General features: G+C 35.8%; 1 protein-coding gene across 1 annotated transcript in view; it reads right to left on the reverse strand.

The window, feature by feature from the left end:
• The window catches only part of LOC128174829 (uncharacterized), a 218,200-nt gene that overhangs the window by 194,542 nt on the left and 1,562 nt on the right, over nt 1–22,096 (reverse strand). The window contains exon 3 of the mRNA XM_052840270.1: nt 19,597–19,609. Coding sequence (XP_052696230.1) covers nt 19,597–19,609 — 13 coding nt within the window. The remainder of the gene's footprint in view (nt 1–19,596; nt 19,610–22,096) is intronic.

Here is a 22,096-nt window from a genome sequence, read left to right on the forward strand (position 1 = left end):
TTCTGTTCATTTTTAGACTACATTAAAAAAATTTGTAGACAGTAATATGTTTGTAATTTTAGATGTGTATTAATAATATACAAAATACAAAACAGTACTACCGTATACGTATGTATTCAGAAAATAATTAAATTCAGAATTAATTTCAGTATGTTTTATTATTGTTTTCACGATTATATATATATATATATATATATATATATATATATATATATATATATATATATTTATTTATTTACATTTTCCAGTGTCTCTGTCTGTGATAACACTACGAATCGACTTTGTACTATACAGCCCAATAAATTCAAAAGACGTAGTGTTGGGACGCAAACGGGTTTGCATAATTAATATTATAATATCTAATCGTAAAACTGCTGAAAATTATATAAATATAAGTAATAAGAATTCATTGTTTGAATATTATGAGGTGATAATTTCGGTCGGGGCGTGATCAAATCTATCATAAAGCCCTTCGGGCTTTATTGGATTTGATCACACGCCCCGACCAAAATTATCACCTCATAATACTCAAAGATTGATTCCTTATTTCATAAATAATGCAGATTAAATGTTATAGAAAGAGTAAAAAGATGGACGAATGTCGCTTATTATAGGACGGATAATATACTGAAAATGAAATTACCAATTTTGAAAACATTTGAACACTCAAGGTGAAAAGATAAAAAATTTTGAAATCAGTGCAACTAACATCATATTCGCTCAACCTTTTCGAAAGAGAAAAAAACAGTTAAATTTCATAACCTTTACAAAACTGTAAATTGTATATTTACACTGTCTTTAAATATCATTACTACATTTAAATATATTTAAGTTTTGTAAAGGTGATCTTTGTATCTTTACGTACATTAAAGTTAAGTAAAGGTAATATTTTCATAATAAATAAAAGATGACACCAAAAAAGGTGATCATCTTTGTATCATTACGTAAATTAATGTTAAGTGAAAGGTAACCTTTTCGTATTTACACACATTAAAGGCAATTGTAAAGATCACCTTTGTATCTTTACGTAAATTAAATTTAAGTGAAAGGTAACCTTGCTTCTCTGCTCATCTTTAAGTATATTTACTGTTGAAGTAAAGTTTTGTAAAGGTGTTTTTTCAAGCAGTGAATAAGAATAGAAGGGTCGTCCGCTGAAGACGGAAGACCCTAATAATAAAAGACTGTTTTTGTCTAAATTTTAATTGAAGAATGTTTTTTCAACTTGTACTACACTCCAACGACCCTTTTATGTTGAATATTTTAATTAGAAAATTAAATAAAAAAGAGAGAAAGAACAAATCTTGGCTCCGGCGAGATTAGAACACACAGCCTTTGCAGGTCTCTCAAAACATGGCTGACGCAAATAATTCCCGAATTTGTCTTTGAATTTGGGGCGATTCCGCCCGGAAGAGGAGCTGGGTTTTTGTATGAGATGATAAACAACCTGTAAGATCTCTGCCTATTCAGGTTATAAATGTAGAAATAACGAAATCAGTAACACGTAAATTTATTCGGTAAAAATTTGATGACAGTAATTTCCACAGTTCTAACATTCACAAGTAGTTCACACGCTATCGTAGATACAGACTATCTACAGAATTTTTTCTACAGTACATGTCAAGCACGCCAATCGAAACTAGAATGCCCAAAAATTCATATCCCTCTTAAAAATGAACGAATAGGTCTGGTCATTAGTACAGTAATCTAGACTTGAACTAGCTTGAAAAAAAGGTTCAAGATGAAAGATCCAGTAAAATCAGGCCAGAAAAACTTAATGATTTTGTGAATAGGAAGGGGGGGGGAAGTCGGTGCGTGTACTGTGTAAATTTAATTTCCACGAATAGGCAATAAGCGCCGTTTAATCTCAGAAATTTCGTCTTAATTGTTCAATCCGGTGTATATTTCACAAACAATAGGAATGGGGTCCGAGGTTCATTTTCACGAATTTTCATTAGGACTGAGTAAAGGGCTTGGAAGTTAGAATTTTTTTTATAGTTCATGTCAAACACGACAATTGAAACTCAAATGTCCAAAACTTAGTAATTAGTACATGATCTAGAATGGTAATTAGTTGAAATTAAAGGCCCAAGATCAAAGACCAAGTAAAATCGGGCCAGAAAAACTAAATGATTTTATGAATGGGGGGGGGGGGGGGAGGGTCGGTCGGTGACTTCTATGTTAAACGTAGAATATTAAATTCTAAATATCACATATTACACAATTTCTAAATAAAATACATATGTTAGAACAATGTATAAACGTTGTTTGAAAGATTTAACTATTGATTTTTTTTTTACATCTGTTTATTCTTATGCTCATACACTCATAAACGGATGGTCAGTTTTCAAACCTTTTCACAGTCACCCGTTCGTTTGTATAGTTACGTGTATAAACTTCGGAGGTTTCTCTTAATCCCAGACAGGCAACAGATTTGTATCGGTATATAGACATGCACAAAAAAGGAAAAAGTACACCATCTTTAATAAAAATGACTTTTTAGCGTTGACTTCCAATCAGTATGAAGACAATCATTAAACAATGAATTTCAAATTATTTGAATCCATAGACATTATCCCGTAACTTGAAATAAATACATGTATAATTTTTTTACGCCAATGTACATTTAGCCTATATCCAATTGACTGCATGTTACCTGAACTAGTTCTTATTCAAATGCTAAAACATTTGTAATTTGAAGAGAGAGAGAGAGAGAGAGAGAGAGAGAGAGAGAGAGAGAGAGAGAGAGAGATTTTCTAGTTTTTATAGTGTTTAGGGAATCAGTATATCAGCAACGTATGACAATAAACAAATTCATATACATGCATGCGTGTATCTATATATGTGAATAAATACTAATCAGTCCTCTTTTTAAGGTCATGTAGAATACTTACTTAAACGTGGGTGCATTGCTAAATATAGTGTGTGTCATTGAGATGGCGGCGTTTCTTTGATGCCGACAAATAACCCACTGCAGGGGTACGTCGGCGGCATTTCTTTGATGCCGGCGATGCGACGAGCGTTTGAATTTAACGAACTGCTGACAGAAACAAGCTATCTATTTGTAATGGGAAAAAAAGCTGCTAATAAATAAATATAAAACGGAAAACATTAAAATCCATCATTTTAAAGATAAATCGTTAAACAAACCTCAATTAAGAAAGAAAAAAACGTTCGACACTCGGGGACTGAACCCGGGTCGCCTGGGCACAAGTCCACCACTTTAGCGACTGAGCTACGCGGACTCTCGCTTCAAGACTTTGAAGCCTAAAATCTCGAGAATGCGTGGATCGATTTTAAAACGGATTTCATATTCTGAAGTTATTTAGATGTGTTTATCGAATAGCAACTAAAAATATTTTCAAACCAAAAAAGTTAAAAAATGACTTTTTTTCGTTTCCTTCCGGTGACGACCGGAAGTGACGGCGGACGTTCGGATATGCGTAGTACATTGAAGCTGGACACTTTCTACCATCCCTAAAAATTTTAAAGTTCCATCTTAAATACTTTTGGAGAAAACTCGTGAACAAGCAAAAACATAAAATCTTTATTATCTCGGGACCGGAAGTGACGACCAAAAAAAACCTACGTACTTTTCTTACAAATTCTGTCATAAACAAGATTTGAAAGTCAAAATCGGCTGAAGCGTTTTTGAGAAAACGTGGGAGAAAAAAAAAAGAATAATAATAATAGAGGAAAAGAAACAAAGCAATAACAATAAGGTCTTCCGTTGGAAACGGAAGACCTTAATAATAGAGGAAAAGAAACAAAGCAATAACAATAAGGTCTTCCGTTGGAAACGGAAGACCTTAATAATAGTGAAAAAGAAACAAAGCAATAACAATAAGGTCTTCCGTTGGAAACGGAAGACCTTAATTACCAACAGAATCAGTACAAGGTCTTCCGTTGAACACGGAAGACCTTAATTAAATACAATCTGTAAAGGCTGAAGTAAAATATAAACGTTAACTGGAATGTGCATGTAACACGTTATGTGTTATATTTTTAAATGTGTTTTGGTCTTTTCCTATAAATAATTACTGGGAGACGGTGGATACTTTTTTATTCGCTGAGATATAAAAACCAAACACAGTAAAACAAAAATGGACATCGTTTCATTTATGTATCGTATAGATTGACAAAGTTTTATATAGGTATCTCATCATTCGCGTCCTCATTATTGCCCTTGTTTGATGGGTTACTTGGTCTTTTGTGCGTTTGAAACCTGAGGAAAAAAGGAGAAAATTAGGGATGTGTGAAATAAGCGACTGGCGCAGGTGATTGCTCGGGTTGTTTAAACTAAACAATACGATAGAAGGTAAGCAATTTTAATAAGGAACATAAATCCTGCTGCGGAAAACTCGCTTCTTCAACATTTTTCTTTAAATGTACCAAAATATCGGGAAGATACCCCAATTTAACGCTGCACGTTTGCATTTTTGGGGAAAACATAATATAAAAAGCTCTTGTCGTGTTTTTCCCCAGCAAGATTTTATTAACTTAGATCAAAACAAAATCCAGAATCTGTTTAGAACACGGTTTTGATAGCATCTCTCACCTGAGCCGAGGCGATGTATGTGTCGATTTTTGTATTTTCTAAATATAACGTCACGTGACCTGTTGATCATGTGACTAGGTATAAAGCCATGGGATTGACTCTGTTGATGTTGATTTTTTGTTAAAACAGTTAACCCCATGAATAAACGAAGGTTTATAAGTAATAACTTGAGATCAAATTAACAAGCATTTTTTTGCATTAAACTGTGTCGGGAAGCCCTAACTATCCTGCGTGTGGTATAGGCCTGTCCCGAGACACAGTAAGATTATTCTAACTAGGCAGAGTGTAGTGAAATTAATAGCATTATTGTAGACTTAAAGCTTTATTATGTAAATGGCAACACACGATGTGTCGATGTACCTATTTCGTAAATGCCCGGTATCATATACAATGTAAATTCGTGCACGCACGGGTCCAAATTTAGTCATTTAAAAATTTTAATTCAAATAAGGGTATGCCCTTGTATTATTGAAATTTGTTTATGACCTCCAATCGGGAGAATTATCAACACATATCACGTGACCATCAATTCAGGGGACCACACCAAGTGTCATACAAAGTAGAATTTACTGTACTGTTTTATTTGATATCACATTTATATCATAATAAATAACTTTACATACAGATTTTGTAATAATAGATGCATCGTTTTATGAACGTTGAAATCCGCTGATATTTTCATAGCAATCCTTAACAGCGCTGCGAAAGATAATAAAAATATTCCAACCTAGGTCTTAAGGCAATTCAACATTTAACGAAACGTTTTGCTGATGCTGTCAAGGGGAGCTCAAGTATCGACAGCCTATAAACTTACCTGGTAAATTGAATATCTAAATTGCAGATTTTTTATGTAAGAAAATGCTTTTAAAAAGCAAATGTAATTTGCAGTACTATGATAAACCATTTCTGGAGAATGCTGCTATAATATGATATAACTTGTATTTTGTTTGATCTTGCAATTATGTCATAAATCCATCCACTTACAAACCCAAAAGTTTGCCATCTGATCAAAACATGACAGGCAAATTTTTCAGAGTTGCTGCTGCCGTTGCTCAGAAAAAATTATTGGTCTTCAAACACTGCCAAGGGTTTGTATATGTTTCCTTGACAGTGATATTTTTTAATTGCACGTCATAAACAAAAATAATAACAATACATTCAAACCTTTCTATAACAAATTCAGGTATATAATAAATACTGTTGTCTTTAGCATTTTTTATAGTTTAATTACACCATTTGTAGCTTTCAAGATTGCAGGTCCATCCATAACTATCACATTTCGTATCTTACAGATTGCAAAACTGATGAAGAAATTCTGTGTGTGATTTTGAGGGGTTTATGAATTAATCAAGATACAACTTTATATATATATATATATATATATATATATATATATATATATATATATATATATATATATATATATGCATTAATGATTATCGCCTTATGATTGAGCCTGCTCGTAATTAAATCCTCATTGTCACCAGTGACACAAGTTTGAAAGTGTTAAAGAGTGTCCCACATCCTTTTATTTGTTTAACTATTTAGTACTGTGATTTCTTTAATATTCAAGGGTATCAATATTCATTGATATAGTAAAAATCACATTTTCAAGGATATGTAAATTTGTGGCCAATGACCCCATCAATACAAAATGTTATAAGAAATTGCATTTGAATATACATTTAATTTCGTGGATCAACTTAAAAACGAAATCCACGAAAATTGGTATTTAACGAATATTGATGACACCACAGTAGCTGATTTCAGATGTCCAATATCGCCCTAAAATAAATAATAGTCATAAAACCAGCTCGTGTCAGTATTTTTTATTAAATATTTACAACAAAAAAGATAAACTATAATTTAAAAACGAAAATCTTAACAATTCAAAATACATCGTTACACTTACTGTATGTTAACGTTTCTGGTATACAAAAGGAATGTTTGTTCAGGGTATAAAAATTACATATAAAAGTAAGCGTAAAAATGAGTTAGTACTGACTGTAGTCCGTCGGACTCACATAGCTATATGGCCCAACTTACTCTTCTGACGATCATCTGTGTCGCTTTCATCGAAAAAAAAGGACCTCGCCACGATACATAGGTGACCCCTTGATTACCCATTGAGTTTTCCCCTCTTAGGTAGAGACCATTCGGGTTAGCACAGCTACAGCTTTTGTGCCACCACCCTGCGTTTGTCCTGATAGCACAGTTTACTTCTGACCGAAGGTCATTGTCTTGATCCAATGTAGTGAACTTCATGTTCTTCATTTGGTTTGGTGATGTTGTACTCCCGAAACAGTCGCCTACAAATTGATCATTTATAAATCACTATATCTGATATATTCACAATTGTTTGTACTTGATAACCCAAACGATTTTTTCTCCTAAATGCTTAATGTACTGGAATGCAAAATTAACCCCAGATTTTTAAAGTTCTATAGGAATATGATGCACAGAGCATGTATATGTTTTTCAAACAAAACAAGTTATAAAGAATCCATAGAATTAACCAAAAAAAAGGGATCTCGCCCTTAACGGATTATCACTCAGGTTTATCAAAAAATTGTTATAAAATTGTTCATATTACATGAAACCCTATAAGAATTTAAAATAAAAGTCAGCTTTCTCAACTTAACCCTATTTGACTCGTACATCACATAAGCAGAGCTTTTGATAAAAAAAAGTGTGCAGTTACCTTAATCCAAGTTTCAAGGTCAAAGGTGAAGGTCATATCAGAATTATATGAGAAATCCATGTCTGGAGCATATCTTTTCTCCATTTGTTCCAATCTGGCTCATACTTTACTAATAGAGTGCTTAAGAAGAAAGGACGTACAGTGTCCTTCTATTAAGTTTGTAGGTCAAGTGTCAAAGTCGTCTTGGATCATGCACATTTTATATACTTAGTATACTCTCCACTTGGCCTTATTTGGCTCCTACTTTACATGGCCTTATTTGGCTCTTTCTTTAGTTTACATTACATGTAACAAAGCTTTTGGGATAATTGTGTGCAGTGACTTTATAATTTTAACCAAGTCATTGGGCGGTCATAGCGATCTTTTTATAATCAGTTTTAGCTGTAGATTATATTCCATTTGTTTAATCTTGCTCAGGTTGAACAAAAATGCCTGTATGTAAGGGGTAATAAATTGAATTAAAAGTTTTATGCTAGCTAGATTTTTTTTAGTTGTAGTACAGATAACAATTTTCTGAAATGCTTTTCATCCTATTGTACATTGTTTAAACAAGGCTCTTTGAAATGGTCACCATTTTAATGTTGTCTCGTTATATGTATTGTACAGATTTTTTGCACATGGAAAAGAAATACGATTCCATTTCAAACCAGCCTTAGAAGGGCAAATTTAACAAGAGGCCCATGGGCCACCATGTATACCTGATCAACATATGACATGATAACATCAGCTTAATGGAGTCTAAATACCAAATATCTGGACAAAGTGGTATAATGCATATAAATCCTGTTAAACCCCCCCCCCCCCCCCGTATTCTTATGTTTATTTAGTATTTTCTTATAGGGTGATTTTATGGTCATATCACATGTTGAGCACTAAGTTCTAAATAAGATTCGAAATAATTTGTTATATATATGAGAAATAAACCTGCATCAAACTACGAACCCCTTAATTATGTCAAAATGCTTGTGTATAGTTAAAACCATGTAAGATATCATTTTAGTTTGTTTTTTGGGGTTTTTTTTTTAATTCAAACTTTCATGTACAGGTTATTTACATCTTCTTATATATTTAGTTTACAGTGCATACACATCACATGTTCACTTCGTTTTAGATTTAGAATATATAAGTATAATATAAACACAGTCACATAAAAAAGGACATGTACAGACAGGTGTATACACCGTCAGACAGACATATATATGCACAAACAATCTTGAAAGCTTTTATCACCCATGAAAGTTTGAGTATTTTTAGTTATGAGGTGGGGGGGGGGGGGGGGGGTGAATGAGGGTGGAGAAAGAGAGGGGAACACTATCTATCAAAAACTCATACATATGCAAGAGGATACATAAAAGTAGACTTATATTTTTTGTCATTATTTGCTTACAATTTCCTTGCAGCTATTATAAACACATTTTTTAACAAATCTCAAATAGTTTGCCAATACTTTTCATACTCAGCAAATATACAATTCTTCAACAACAGTAGTTTCTCAATATGTATTCTATCAGTGACTGTTTGTTTTAACATGAGCGTCGAGAGGTTTGGGACATTCTTATACTTACTGGCAAAAATAAATTGTTTTACTGTAAGAATCAATATGTTTTGAAGTCTATACATATTTCTGTTTTTGAATTTACCAAAAAGTATAGTTTTTTTTCTATCAAATGTCATTAAAAAATTAAACTTGCTTCTTAACCATTCTTCAAAGTAGAGCCATATTTCTTTGACATGAAAACAGTCCACAAATAAATGTTCTATAGTTTCTATATCTTGATTACAGAAAGAGCAGGCTGGCAAATCAATTATATTGAGTTTGAAAAGGTACTCGTTTGTTGGCAAAATTCTATGTAAAATCTGGAATTGCAACCATTGAAATTTGGATTCGAGGTTTTAAATGGGAGTTCAAAAATATTATTCCATTCTATTTCTGTATAAGCAAATCCACTTTCTGTCCACTTCTTTACTGAACGAACTGATTCTTTTTTGTTATCGATGAGTACATAATACATAATACATATCCTTACATCCTTTGCTTTGTTTGTAAAAAATACTGAGTGTGATGTTTAAGAAACATTCTATGTATGACTTACTGAGTAAACATTTTGAGTTTCACATGTCGGCTGGAGCCGAGCTGTTTTGCTACAGAGCATTATGTCGTTTTGTATGAAGTGTGCAGTGCCATAGTGTAAGTGTATGTTTATCGCATTGTATATGTATCTTTCCAGAGTTTTGAGTGAAATTCTAGTATGCATAAGTTTGCATTTTCATGATAGTTGAGTATTTCTCTCCAATGTCTATCGGCCGACATGACCTACTTTCTGCATAGTGCGCAGATTCATATTTTGCATAGCATGCAATTGTTTCATTGTATAAGCATACAATATAAGTCTGTATTTTATCATACAGTATAAGTTCTTGGCAGATTTACGATGTATAAGTAAATGTTAATGTTGTAATTTTGGAAGGTTTTGCAAAACACGTGGTTGCTGATGAAACTTAAATCTATGGAAAGCAGTTCTAGTCAATAATACATTTGTATACGGAAATGTATGGAGTCGCATTATTGTCATAGTTATTATGTTTGTAAATGTATTTGTATTGTAACAACAATTCATTTGTTTTTTGTAGCTTTTTACTAATAAAGTATGGAGACAAGTATGCATTCTTAATCCAGAACAGTAAAAAGACTGGCTCTACAAGCACACATGGCAACCATGAATCCAACAGAAGAGGACACAAGTGGTCGTCCCAGAAGGAAGATCGTTTTGACAGAGACAGGAAGAGCTCTCTTCGAACAGTCTGTTTCAAAATTTTGGACAAAACTGAGAACTGTGCGTAGGAAGTTAGAAGCAGAGATGAAAGAAATGGCTACAGACTCTAAGGAATCTTACCATCTCCAACGAGATAGACTGATCAACCTCGCTAAAGAGTACTGCGGAGTTCAGGAAGAATTGTTGGCCTTTCTGGAACGCTCTAATACAAAGGAGAGTGAGAGAGAGAAAGCATCACAGAACGTAGTGACAGACTTACTCATGGACAAAGTTAGTGAGTTTGTGCGCGGGCTAGACTCAGAAATGTCGTCCTTTGTGATGAGTCCCAAGCCTGTGACAATGAGGAGCCCTAATCCTGTCCAAGTGAAGACTCCGAAGCCTATACAGGTAAAGGCGGAGCCTCGGGATTCCCCAAAGCCTGCAGAACATGAAGACAGAAAGTCTATTCGATCAAGGAGAAGCGCTGGGTCTCATCGATCTGCTGCCTCTTCCATTTTCTTGGCGCAGCAGCGTCTTGAAGCGGAGGAGACCAAGGCTAAACTGCAGTACGCACGGAAGGAAGCCAAACTACGTAAAGAGCAGGCATCTATTCAAGTGGACCTGGAAGTCCTTGACGCCGAAAGAGATGCTGCTGTGGCAGAAGCAAAGCTACGTGCTCTTGAGAGCATGGAACCGGACTACATATCTGTTTCCTCCGAATCAGTGGCCGAACCTGTCGTAGAAGTCGAGGATCCTATTGAACGGGCAAGAAACTTTGTCGAAGGGATTAGTCTACAGCCAGTAGAGACAACCTTAAAGGAACCTCTGACAGAAATGTTGAACGAGGAATCCCACAAAGCAACAGAGAAACTTAACAGCGAGTCAGTCAACCCAGTTACGAGAATATCTACACCTGTTCCCAAGGGATTGGAATCATCCAAGAACACTGTGTTTGATATTTCAAGCTTTCTACTTAAGAAAGAACTCATGATCAATAAGCTGGTCAATTTTGACGATAAACCTGAGAACTTTGTACCCTGGAAGACCAGTTTTAAGTCAGTTATTCAGGAGGCATCAGTTTCGCCCTCAGAAGAACTGGATCTCCTCATCAGATGGTTGGGCCCTAGCTCCAAGGAACACGCTAAAAGCATCCGAGCAGCATCAATAGGAAATCCTACACAAGGCTGTGAGACCTTATGGACTAGACTGGAGGAAAGATACGGCTCACCTGAACTGATCGAAACAGCAATTAAGACCAAGCTTGCGAATTTCCACCGACTCAGTGCGAACGAACCAAGACGGTTGTATGAACTTTCAGATATTTTGAGCGAAACACTGGCGTTAAAGGAAAATCCAAAATACAATCAACAATTCAGTTATTTTGACTCATCAGTAGGAGTGCTTCCCATTGTTCAGAAGTTAACATCTGGTTTGCAGAATAAGTGGACTTCTAAAGCCTCGAAGTACAAACAGACTCATGGAGTTACTTACCCTCCATTTACTATATTCTGTGAATTTGTGAAGGAAATGTCAACCATGATGAATGACCCTGGCTTACAAGTGACTCAGGCTTTTGTTAAAGAGACACCAAGATACAACCAGCAGAACTTCAAACCTGCAAAATCAGTGAATGTCAAGAAGACTGATTTTAAAGACTCTGGAAGAGACTTTAAGACCACAGGGAAGAGATGCCCTATCCACGATGCTGAGCATACCTTGAATGAGTGCAGGGCTTTCAGGAAGAAATCCGTTCGTGACCGGAAATTATTCCTCAGAGAACATAACTTGTGTTACAGATGTTGCGGATCAGACACGCATACGTTCAAGACCTGCCGCGCAGATATAAGATGCGAGGAATGTGAAAGTTCACAGCACCCTACAGCTCTTCATCCACCTGAAAGCCAGAGACAGAATGGCGGGGAGGGAGCAAACATCCTCTCTAAGTGCACGGCGGTGTGTGGTGAACAGTTTACTGGACGTTCGTGTGCAAAGGCTGTACTTGTGGACGTATATCCGAAAGGAACCCCTTCACAACGTTTACGCATCTATGCTCTGATTGATGACCAGAGCAACACAACACTCGCAAGATCAGAACTGTTTGACTTTATGAATGTGCCTCACTCACAGACACATTTCTTTACACTTACCTCATGTGCAGGCCGCATACAGACGAGTGGTCGTAGGATATCAGGTCTGATGGTAGCAAAGACTGATGGTTCTGTTGTGATGGAACTGCCTACCATTACAGAATGTAATGAAATTCCCAATGAGAAACATGAAATACCGACCCTTGATGTAGTGAAACATCACCCACATCTTCAAGACCTACCTTTAGCTCCTATGAATCCACAAGCGGAAATTCTACTACTCATAGGACGTGACCTACTGGAGGCCCATTATGTGCTGTCTCAGAGACTTGGACCTAAGAACTCACCCTTTGCGTTGCAGCTGAAACTAGGTTGGGTCGTCATTGGAGATGTATGTATCAACAAGTCGCATAAACCATCGACTATCAATGTGCTCAAGACTAACATAGTTACCTGTGAACGTCAGTCGATTTTTCAACCCTGTCCTAACAGTTTCCATCTAAAGGAGGACATCGCATCCTGTCGAGACGATGTTGGGTTCCACATTTTCGAGCGGAACAGGGATGATGACGAAGTTGGGATCTCTGTTGAAGATCGCCAATTCCTCAGGATTATGGACAATGAGTTTGTGAAAGATGAAGACGGAAGATGGAAAGCTCCACTCCCTTTTAAGCTTCGTAGACCGCAGTTAGGGAACAACAGAAGTCAAGCGTTAAAGCGTGCGCTGATGCTAGACAGGGATTTGAAGCGGAACCCTATAAAGAGGGAGCACATGATCACGTTTATGAAATCAATCACGGAAAGTGACGCTTTAGAGATTGCACCACCTGTTCCTCCAGGAAAAATATGCTGGTTTTTACCTCTTTTTGGAGTGTATCATCCACGAAAACCAGACAAAATACGTGGAGTTTTCGACTCATCAGTGAGTTATGAAGGTCTCTCTCTCAATAGTGTCTTACTGTCAGGACCTAATCTAACGAATGACTTGCTTGGTATACTGTTACGTTTCCGTATGGACAAAGTAGCCATCATGGCGGACATCCAGCAGATGTTTTACTCATTCCTTGTTAGTGAAGAGGACAGAGACTTTTTGAGGTTCTTCTGGTACAAGAATAACGACTCGGATGAAGAACTTATTGAGAACCGAATGAAGGTTCACGTGTTTGGGAACACACCTTCACCGGCAGTGGCCACTTATGGTCTACGGAAAACAGTAGAGAACGAAGATAGTGATGTAAGGAATTACATGATTAAGAACTTTTATGTGGATGATGGTCTTATCTCCTTGCCCTCTAGTGCAGAAGCCATTAGATTGCTAAAGAAGACTCAGGTTGCGTTGAACAATGCAAGAATCAGACTCCATAAGATTGTGTCAAACGATGTGGAAGTCATGGAAGCTTTTCCATCTGAGGACTTGGAAAAGAACTTAATGTCACTGGACATTGGATCTGATGATTTGCCTGTCCAGCACAGTCTAGGCCTGTCATGGGACATTAACTCGGACAGCTTCACATACAACACACGCATTCTAGAGAAACCCTTCACAAAGAGAGGACTTCTTTCTGTTGTCAACAGCTTGTTCGACCCTTTGGGTTTTATTGCACCCATAGTGATACATGGCAGAATTCTGTATAGAGAAGTGGGTGAGTGCAACAGTAGTTGGGATGATCCTTTACCTAGTGACCGAGAGGAAGAGTGGACAAGATGGAAGGACTCCCTCAGCTCTCTAGAAGACTTGCACATTCCAAGAATGTTTACGCAGCTTTCCTTAAGCCGTACTCACATGAGGGAAATACATATATTCTCGGACGCTTCTGAGAAAGCGATCTCAGCAGTGGTGTACCTGCGTACAATCAGCAACTCTGGTGATGTCCACGTTGGATTCGTCATTGGGAAATCTAAGATAGCTCCACTTCAGACTACAACTATCCCGCGTCTTGAACTTTGTGCAGCAGTCTTGGGCACACAGTTGGCTCAGACAGTGTTCAAACACTTGGATATCGACCCAGATGCAGCGACGTACTACACAGATAGTAAGGTAGTACTAGGTTACCTGAACAACCAAACTCGCAGATTTTATAACTATGTCTCGAACCGAGTGGCTGTCATCCACAGACGCTCTAAGCCTTTACAGTGGAAATTTGTACCAACGGCGCAGAATCCAGCAGACATAGGGACTAGATGTTTGACATCGGTAGAAGAGCTAGCAGAGAGTGACTGGCTTAGAGGACCACTTTTACTCAGATCTCCTCATAGTAAAGAAGAAGTTCTTACCTTTCCTTTGGTCTCTCCTGAAGAAGACAATAATGTACGTCCAGAAGTAAAAGTAAAGAAAACGGAAATAAACACACCATTTGTGGCAAGATTTGAAAACTTTTCAACTTGGAAAAGTTTGGTGCGTGCTGTTTATAATCTGAAGAAGATTTGCCGATTGAAAAGAGGAGCTGCAGATTCAGCAGCATTCGATGTTGAGGTCATGCAAGAAGCTGAGCATTTCATCCTGCAGGAAGTACAAGCTTTCTTTTATAAGGAAGAGATCAGATCTTTGAAAGACGGTAAACCTGTACCCCCTTCAAGCTGCATTGTGACTTTGAACCCATTTATGGACAAACGGGGCACGGTACGTGTTGGCGGACGTCTCAACCAATCTAACCTTCCTGTTGATGAGAAGAACCCAATAATCATCCCTGGAAAATCTCATGTTGCAAGAATTCTTGTGTCCCATTTCCACAGCAAAGTTTATCACCAAGGAAGACTTATCTCAGAAGGTGCAGTGAGGTCCGGTGGGTTCTGGATCACTGGCTGTAAGACACTTGTGAACTCAGTTATACACAAGTGCGTTACCTGCAGGAAACTCCGAGGAAAACTGGAACACCAGCGCATGAGTGACTTACCTGCAGACAGACTAACGCCTGGTCCTCCTTTCTCAGCAGTAGGTGTCGACGTGTTTGGCCCGTGGACTGTAGCCGCGCGCAAGACCAGAGGAGGATTATCTCACAACAAAAGATGGGCGGTACTTTTTACATGTTTGACTTCAAGGGCCATTCACATAGAAGTCATAGAAGAGATGAGCTCTTCATCATTCATAAATGCACTGCGACGTTTTGTGTCTCTACGTGGCCCAGTGAAGGAGATGCGTTCGGACCGAGGGACCAACTTCTTAGGCGCCCTGGACGCGATTCAAGCGGATGCCGTTTATACAGAGAAACGACCTATTAGAGATTACCTTCGCAACAACAGGATAACATGGACCTTTAATCCACCCCATGCATCACACAGAGGAGGATCATGGGAGAGGATGATTGGGATCTCTCGCAAGATACTAGACTCCATGTTGTTGAACCCAAATGCAAAACAGTTGTCCCATGAAGTCTTGTGCACATTCATGTGTGAAGTGTGTGCAATCGTGAACTCCCGTCCTATTTGTTCACTGTCATGTGATCCTGACAGTCCTTATGTCATCAGTCCGTCAATGCTACTTACCCAGAAAAGTTTCGCAGACATTCCTCCACAGACTTGTGGCGACATAAAGGAAATCTACAAAGCTCAGTGGAAACATGTACAACACCTTTCCGATACCTTTTGGAAGCGTTGGAAGGATGGATACTTACAGAATCTCCAAGCAAGAAGGAAATGGTGTGAGGAACGTCCTGACGTGAAGGAAGGTGACGTGGTCCTATTACGTGACAAGGAGTTGCACCGTGGACAGTGGCCGATGGGTTTGATTGTGAAGACTTTCGAAAGTGGCAACGATCAGAAAGTGAGAACAGTTGAAGTTCGGGTGATCAAAGACGGCAAGGACACAACCTACATTCGACCAATAACGGAATTGGTGCTACTGATTGACTAACTTGTTCAGTTTATTAGTGTGCTTTGGTTTGCTCACATACTGTTTAGATTTTTGTGTATATGATTTATAATTTTGTATAATTGTAATATCCTTGGGATATTAGGCGGGGAGTGTGATGTTTAAGAAACATTCTATGTATGACTTACTGAGTAAACATTTTGAGTTTCACATGTCGGCTGGAGCCGAGCTGTTTTGCTACAGAGCATTATGTCGTTTTGTATGAAGTGTGCAGTGCCATAGTGTAAGTGTATGTTTATCGCATTGTATATGTATCTTTCCAGAGTTTTGAGTGAAATTCTAGTATGCATAAGTTTGCATTTTCATGATAGTTGAGTATTTCTCTCCAATGTCTATCGGCCGACATGACCTACTTTCTGCATAGTGCGCAGATTCATATTTTGCATAGCATGCAATTGTTTCATTGTATAAGCATACAATATAAGTCTGTATTTTATCATACAGTATAAGTTCTTGGCAGATTTACGATGTATAAGTAAATGTTAATGTTGTAATTTTGGAAGGTTTTGCAAAACACGTGGTTGCTGATGAAACTTAAATCTATGGAAAGCAGTTCTAGTCAATAATACATTTGTATACGGAAATGTATGGAGTCGCATTATTGTCATAGTTATTATGTTTGTAAATGTATTTGTATTGTAACAACAATTCATTTGTTTTTTGTAGCTTTTTACTAATAAAGTATGGAGACAAGTATGCATTCTTAATCCAGAACACTGAGAGAATTTGGAATAAATGGTCCATATTTTACCTTTTTATTATTTAAGGCTTTTAATCTTTCAAAAACTGCTTCTTTCAAACTCCTATATTCTAGAAAATTGGTCTTAACATTTGAGTTTTAAAGAGTTTCAAGGCTTACAAAATTGCCTTCTTCTGTCATCAAATCTTTAATAAATTTATAACCACAGTTGAAATAATTCTTAATAAAAATTGATGAGCTATTAATTTTAATATTAGGATTAAACCATATATGTTCATTAAGTACTTTTATGTCATTTTGGTTATAGGACATAACAATTTTAACCCAATCTAATAATACTTATTTCCAAAACTTGTTACTTATCTTATTGCTAATATTGGTAATTAAGTCTGAACCTTTTTCCCATATGGTTTCTATTTTTAATCCTAATTCTGATTCAGAAAGTTTTACCCACTTTATATAAGAGTGGATAAGTCTTCTTATCCATGTAGATTTCAATGCACAAACAAATTCCATATATTCTATCTTTTTTAATCCCCCATATCTGTAATCTTGAATTATAATGTTTTTCTTTACCTTATGGACCTTGCCTCCCCATACAAAAATGTAAATTTCTTTCTCAAACTGTTGAAGGTATTCTACACTAGGTTTTGGTATAGTTAGGATTAAGTGGTTACGTTTTGGTATTATCAGAGTTTTAATCACAGTCAATCTTCCAACTGTTGTAAGATTTCTTAATTTCCATTGCTTTATCAAACGGGTTACTTCCAAAAATTTTGATGGGTAATTTAGTTCTACCATTTAATTCAAATTAACAGAAAATTTAACACCGAGTAGATCAAAAGTGGGATTGTTCCAGTCAAGCTTCCATCGCGAGTGGTGAAAAACTTCTTTTAAAATTTTTTTTACTTCCGATCCATACCATTTTAGTTTTGGAGAAATTAATTTTTAGACCAGATATGCATGCAAAATAATCAAGTTCTCTTAAAATACCATCCATGGACTGAGGTGATCCATCAAATATTATTGAAGTGTCGTCAGCATATTGCAAAAGTTTGTATTATACACCATCAATTTCAATTCCACGAATTTCTTTATTATTTCGAATCAAAATTCCTAGAAACTCAGCACATAGCAGAAAAAGATATGGGGAAATTGGGTCACCCTGTCTACATCCTCTTTGAGGAAAAAAATAATCAGAGGCAATTCCATTTTGTATAACACAAGATTTAATATCACTATAAAAAGTTTTGATCCAGTTTTTGATCGAAATCCCAAAATTAAAGAAGTCCATTGTTTGGTATATAAATTTCCAAGAGATAGTATCAAAAACTTTTTCAAAATCGATTAACATTAGAAGGCCGGGGATCTGATTTTGTTCAGTATATTGCATTATATCATATATCATTCTAACATTTTCTCCAATAAATCTACCTTTTAAAAACCCAGTTTGGTCTTCATTAATTAATTTATATAATACAGTATTTATTCTATTAGCAATGCAACCTGAAGCAATTCTATATAATACATTGAGAAGGCTAATTGGGCGCCAGTTTTTTTAAGAACTGTTCTGGTTTTCCTGCCTTTGGTAAACATGCTATTACACCTAGTTTATTTGATTCTGTAAAGTGTCCTAACTCGTAAGTATTGTTTATGGCTCTTGTTATAAAGCTGCCTAAGTCGTTCCAAAAGAATTTTAAAAATTCGTTTGTAAACCCATCAGGCCCTTTGCTTTTATCTTTTTTCATATTCTTCAAAAAGTTATAGACTTCTAATTCATTTAATGGGCCTTCAAGAAGATCAGATTCTTGTTTATTTAATTTGGGAATGTCATTTTAGTTTTTGTGAACAATTGAAATGTTGTTGTTTTTTTTTTTGGTAAAATTTGACCCGCAATGTGGCTCCACACTACTCATCAAGATTTGAATTTAAGGAATTTAAATCTAAATAGTCAGGGGTTGCTTTCGCTAAAAATACAGCTCTTCTAGGCAAATGGTGTTTTTAAGAATATTTTTTTTAAGGTTTACTACCTGGGGAAGCTTCCACATAAGTTTCTGCTTTTCTGACTGATTGGTTTCTGAGACAATTTTAAAAGATTTACTCTATATACATGTATTCCTATGTAAACATTCGATCCTCTATAGTGGCCCTACTGTTCCCCAGTGGAACATGTATTTCTTAACTTTGAATCTACACTACCTGAGAATGATTCCACACAAGTTTCAGCTGTCCTTGCAAAATAGTTTCTGCGAGGAAGATTTTTAAAAGATTCTCTCTCTATATATATACCTATGTAAATGTTTCGATGATTTTTACATCTTTCAATTAACACTACCTGAGAATGTTTTAACATAAGTTTCAACTTTCTTTGCTTATTGGTTTTTGAGTGGAAATGCTTTTAAAGATTAACTCTATATATTTTTTTGTAAAAAAAAATTGTTTCTTATAGTGGCCCCATCCTAACCCCGGGGTCATGATTTGCACAAATTTGAATTAACACTACTTGAGGCTGCTTCCATATAAGTTTCAACTTTTATGGCTGATTAGTTTTTGAGCAATTTGTTTTAAAGACTAACTTTATATATTCTTCTGTAAAAATTCGACTTCCCATAATGGCCAACTTTGAATAAACTCCTGAGAATTACACATAAATTTCAACTTACCTCGCCAAAAGGTTCTTGAAAAGAATTTTTAAAATTTCTAATTTTTATTCAATATTTTCAAATTATCTACGCTTGTAAAACAAGATGATCCTTAATTTTCACAACTTTCCAATATTTCGGCAAAACAGCAAGATTTCCCTCTGCCTTAGAATGCTTTGTGCCAATTTTGGTTGAAATTGGCGCATTGGTTCTTGAGAAGATGTTAAAGATGTGAAAAGTTTACATACGGACATTCGGACGACTGATAAAATGGGATCAGAAATGCTCACTTGAGTAGGTGAACTAATAGCAAATGAAAGATAATAAACTCACCAACATCTCCCGAGAAGCACGACAACGTGACGGTGTATTTGGATGATTCATTGCCTACGTTAAAACTGCTGTACTTGACGTAACGTGTCTGGTTGTCAAAGTCCTCCATGTCCATCCTCATCTCATACGTCCCATGACTCAGCAGGTTGTGTAGTTTGTCATTGCCTGGTATGCACAATGGAAATATAAATTACATAGGGAGCTGTAGTTCAACAAAGTTTTATTGTGGAGGGAAATATTGTAATTACGATCACCTTTCTGCACAAAACATTTACAATACAGTGTTTACTGGTCTACATAATTCTGAATTTGGTTGTCCTTATAGGTCAGGATGTAGAGAAGACGTTCTATAAACGTCATAAGGAATTGATCAACACAGTTCACCAGTAGGTGACCTAAAGTGGGGTTTCTGAAAGATCTTTGTGTTGCGACCATTAAAAAATGGAGCGGATCGAGGAACTGATTTTAATCAGATTAAATTTATATTCCCCTTACCTCATAGAAACATCATATTTTAAGAAATCAGCCAATAGTTTCTTAGAAGAAGTTATAAACTGTTTAGTTAATGAAACGATAACGAGGGACGAAACATACCTCAGTGACGCAGGGAAATCATAAAATTAAATATCATCAAAATGGACGGTTGAATAGCATGTGTGATAACTTATACACTATTTCTTAATATGGATAAAGAGAAAAAACATAGAAATATACATTAGTATGCAACCGTAATTCAAGTAACTGTAAATATGTACTATTAAAAACACAATAAAGAGAACTTGAACAGTGATAACTGAAAAATTCCCTTAGTAAATGTTTTAAAAACCATAGTAATTTTAGTATTAGGGTGTATTTATAGATTGCCAAGTTGATTCACACCAGCCAGAAGACATAACATGTATGTTTATACTGTATATTTCATTTATCAGAGAACTTTAGATAAATAGTGGTTAGGAACATAACACACATCTTGATAAAGTACAATAGATAAATACCTAGCGAAAACATAAGACATAAATACCTAGCCAAAACTCAGAGCTCAAATTTCCAAATCCGTTCTTTTACTCTCTCCAGGTTCGGTTGAAATCCTCCGAACCATCCTGACGACGTTGAAACACCTCAAAAAAGCGTGTAACTTATGAAATTGATAAATTTGAAATTTTTGACACATTATATGTTTAGGCATGTCATTTCTTGGGATCTATTTTGTACCAATCGGATGTCAATTTCCTGTGAAATGAATACCTCGTTATAGCATCTATTTTAGAACAAATTTTCGTCAAAGATGTTTTAGCAATTATAAGTTGCAGATGCTTGAAATTTTAACACACTAATTGTTTAGGCATGCCATATTGTGGGATATATTTTCGTACCAATCGAACGTCAAAGTTCTCTTAACTGACAACTTCGTTTATTTTAGCATCAATTTCAAAAAAATTTCTGTCACATTTTTTTCTCAGCATCTATTTATTGTAGATGCTTCAAAATTTTACACACTATTTGTTTATAATGACATACTTTGGGATCTATTTTTGTACCAATTAGAAGTCAACTTTCTGTAAATGACTATTTTAATTATTTTAAACAGAACATTTTAAATTCTTGTCAAATTTTCCTCATCAACATTTTATAGCAGATGCTTGAAATTTTAGCACACTATTTGTTCAGGCATGCAATACGTTGGAATCTAATTTTGAACCTATCGGATGCAAACTTCCTAATTAATGTCGACATTGCTTATTTTGCATATATACATTACAGCATTGGCTCACAGATATTTTTTTATTTGTATAATGAAAGTGCGATTCAGTGTTGCGATAACAAATTCTACTAAAAAATGTCAATACTGTCCATCCCCCGCCATCTTTGTCCATGTCACAGAAAACTGTCACGTGACCTAGGTATGGCATGCGCACTCTGTACAGTCCACTAGGCAGGCCACAGTTGATGTTGTGTAGGGATGTACAATCCGTCGGACTGCCATTGTCTAATAAAATGCAGTTTATGTTAGTTTTAAAGATCAATATGCTAACTCATATATCAGTGAATAAAGTAAAGGTATAAAAATAAACTATAATCATTCTGTAAGGAACGTGTCTCATTTAGTGTTGATATCGTTGTTCGACAACCGGTCAATTGATAACATAGAAACTTAAATTGATAATAAAATGTGTTTTGATTATCAAACTATTTGAATGCTAGTCAGTCAATTTTCGTGGATATATACCGTATATCAGGTTTTTTTCCGCGATTTAGAACCTAGAACGGTATATAAAATTTACGCGAATCAAATTTTCACTATTTCAAAGTCATAGTGAAAAAATAATTCAAGATTGTTTAACCCTGTGAAGTAAGAGGGTAAAAGTATCTAAATTGCCGCTCTTTATAATTAAAAATTCGGAGAAACCATTTACACGATTTCCTTAATGTTAAATAATTACCGGTAATTATGTTCAG

This window comes from Crassostrea angulata, chromosome 2 (genome assembly GCF_025612915.1).
Source record: "Crassostrea angulata isolate pt1a10 chromosome 2, ASM2561291v2, whole genome shotgun sequence".
Taxonomy (NCBI): domain Eukaryota; kingdom Metazoa; phylum Mollusca; class Bivalvia; order Ostreida; family Ostreidae; genus Magallana; species Magallana angulata.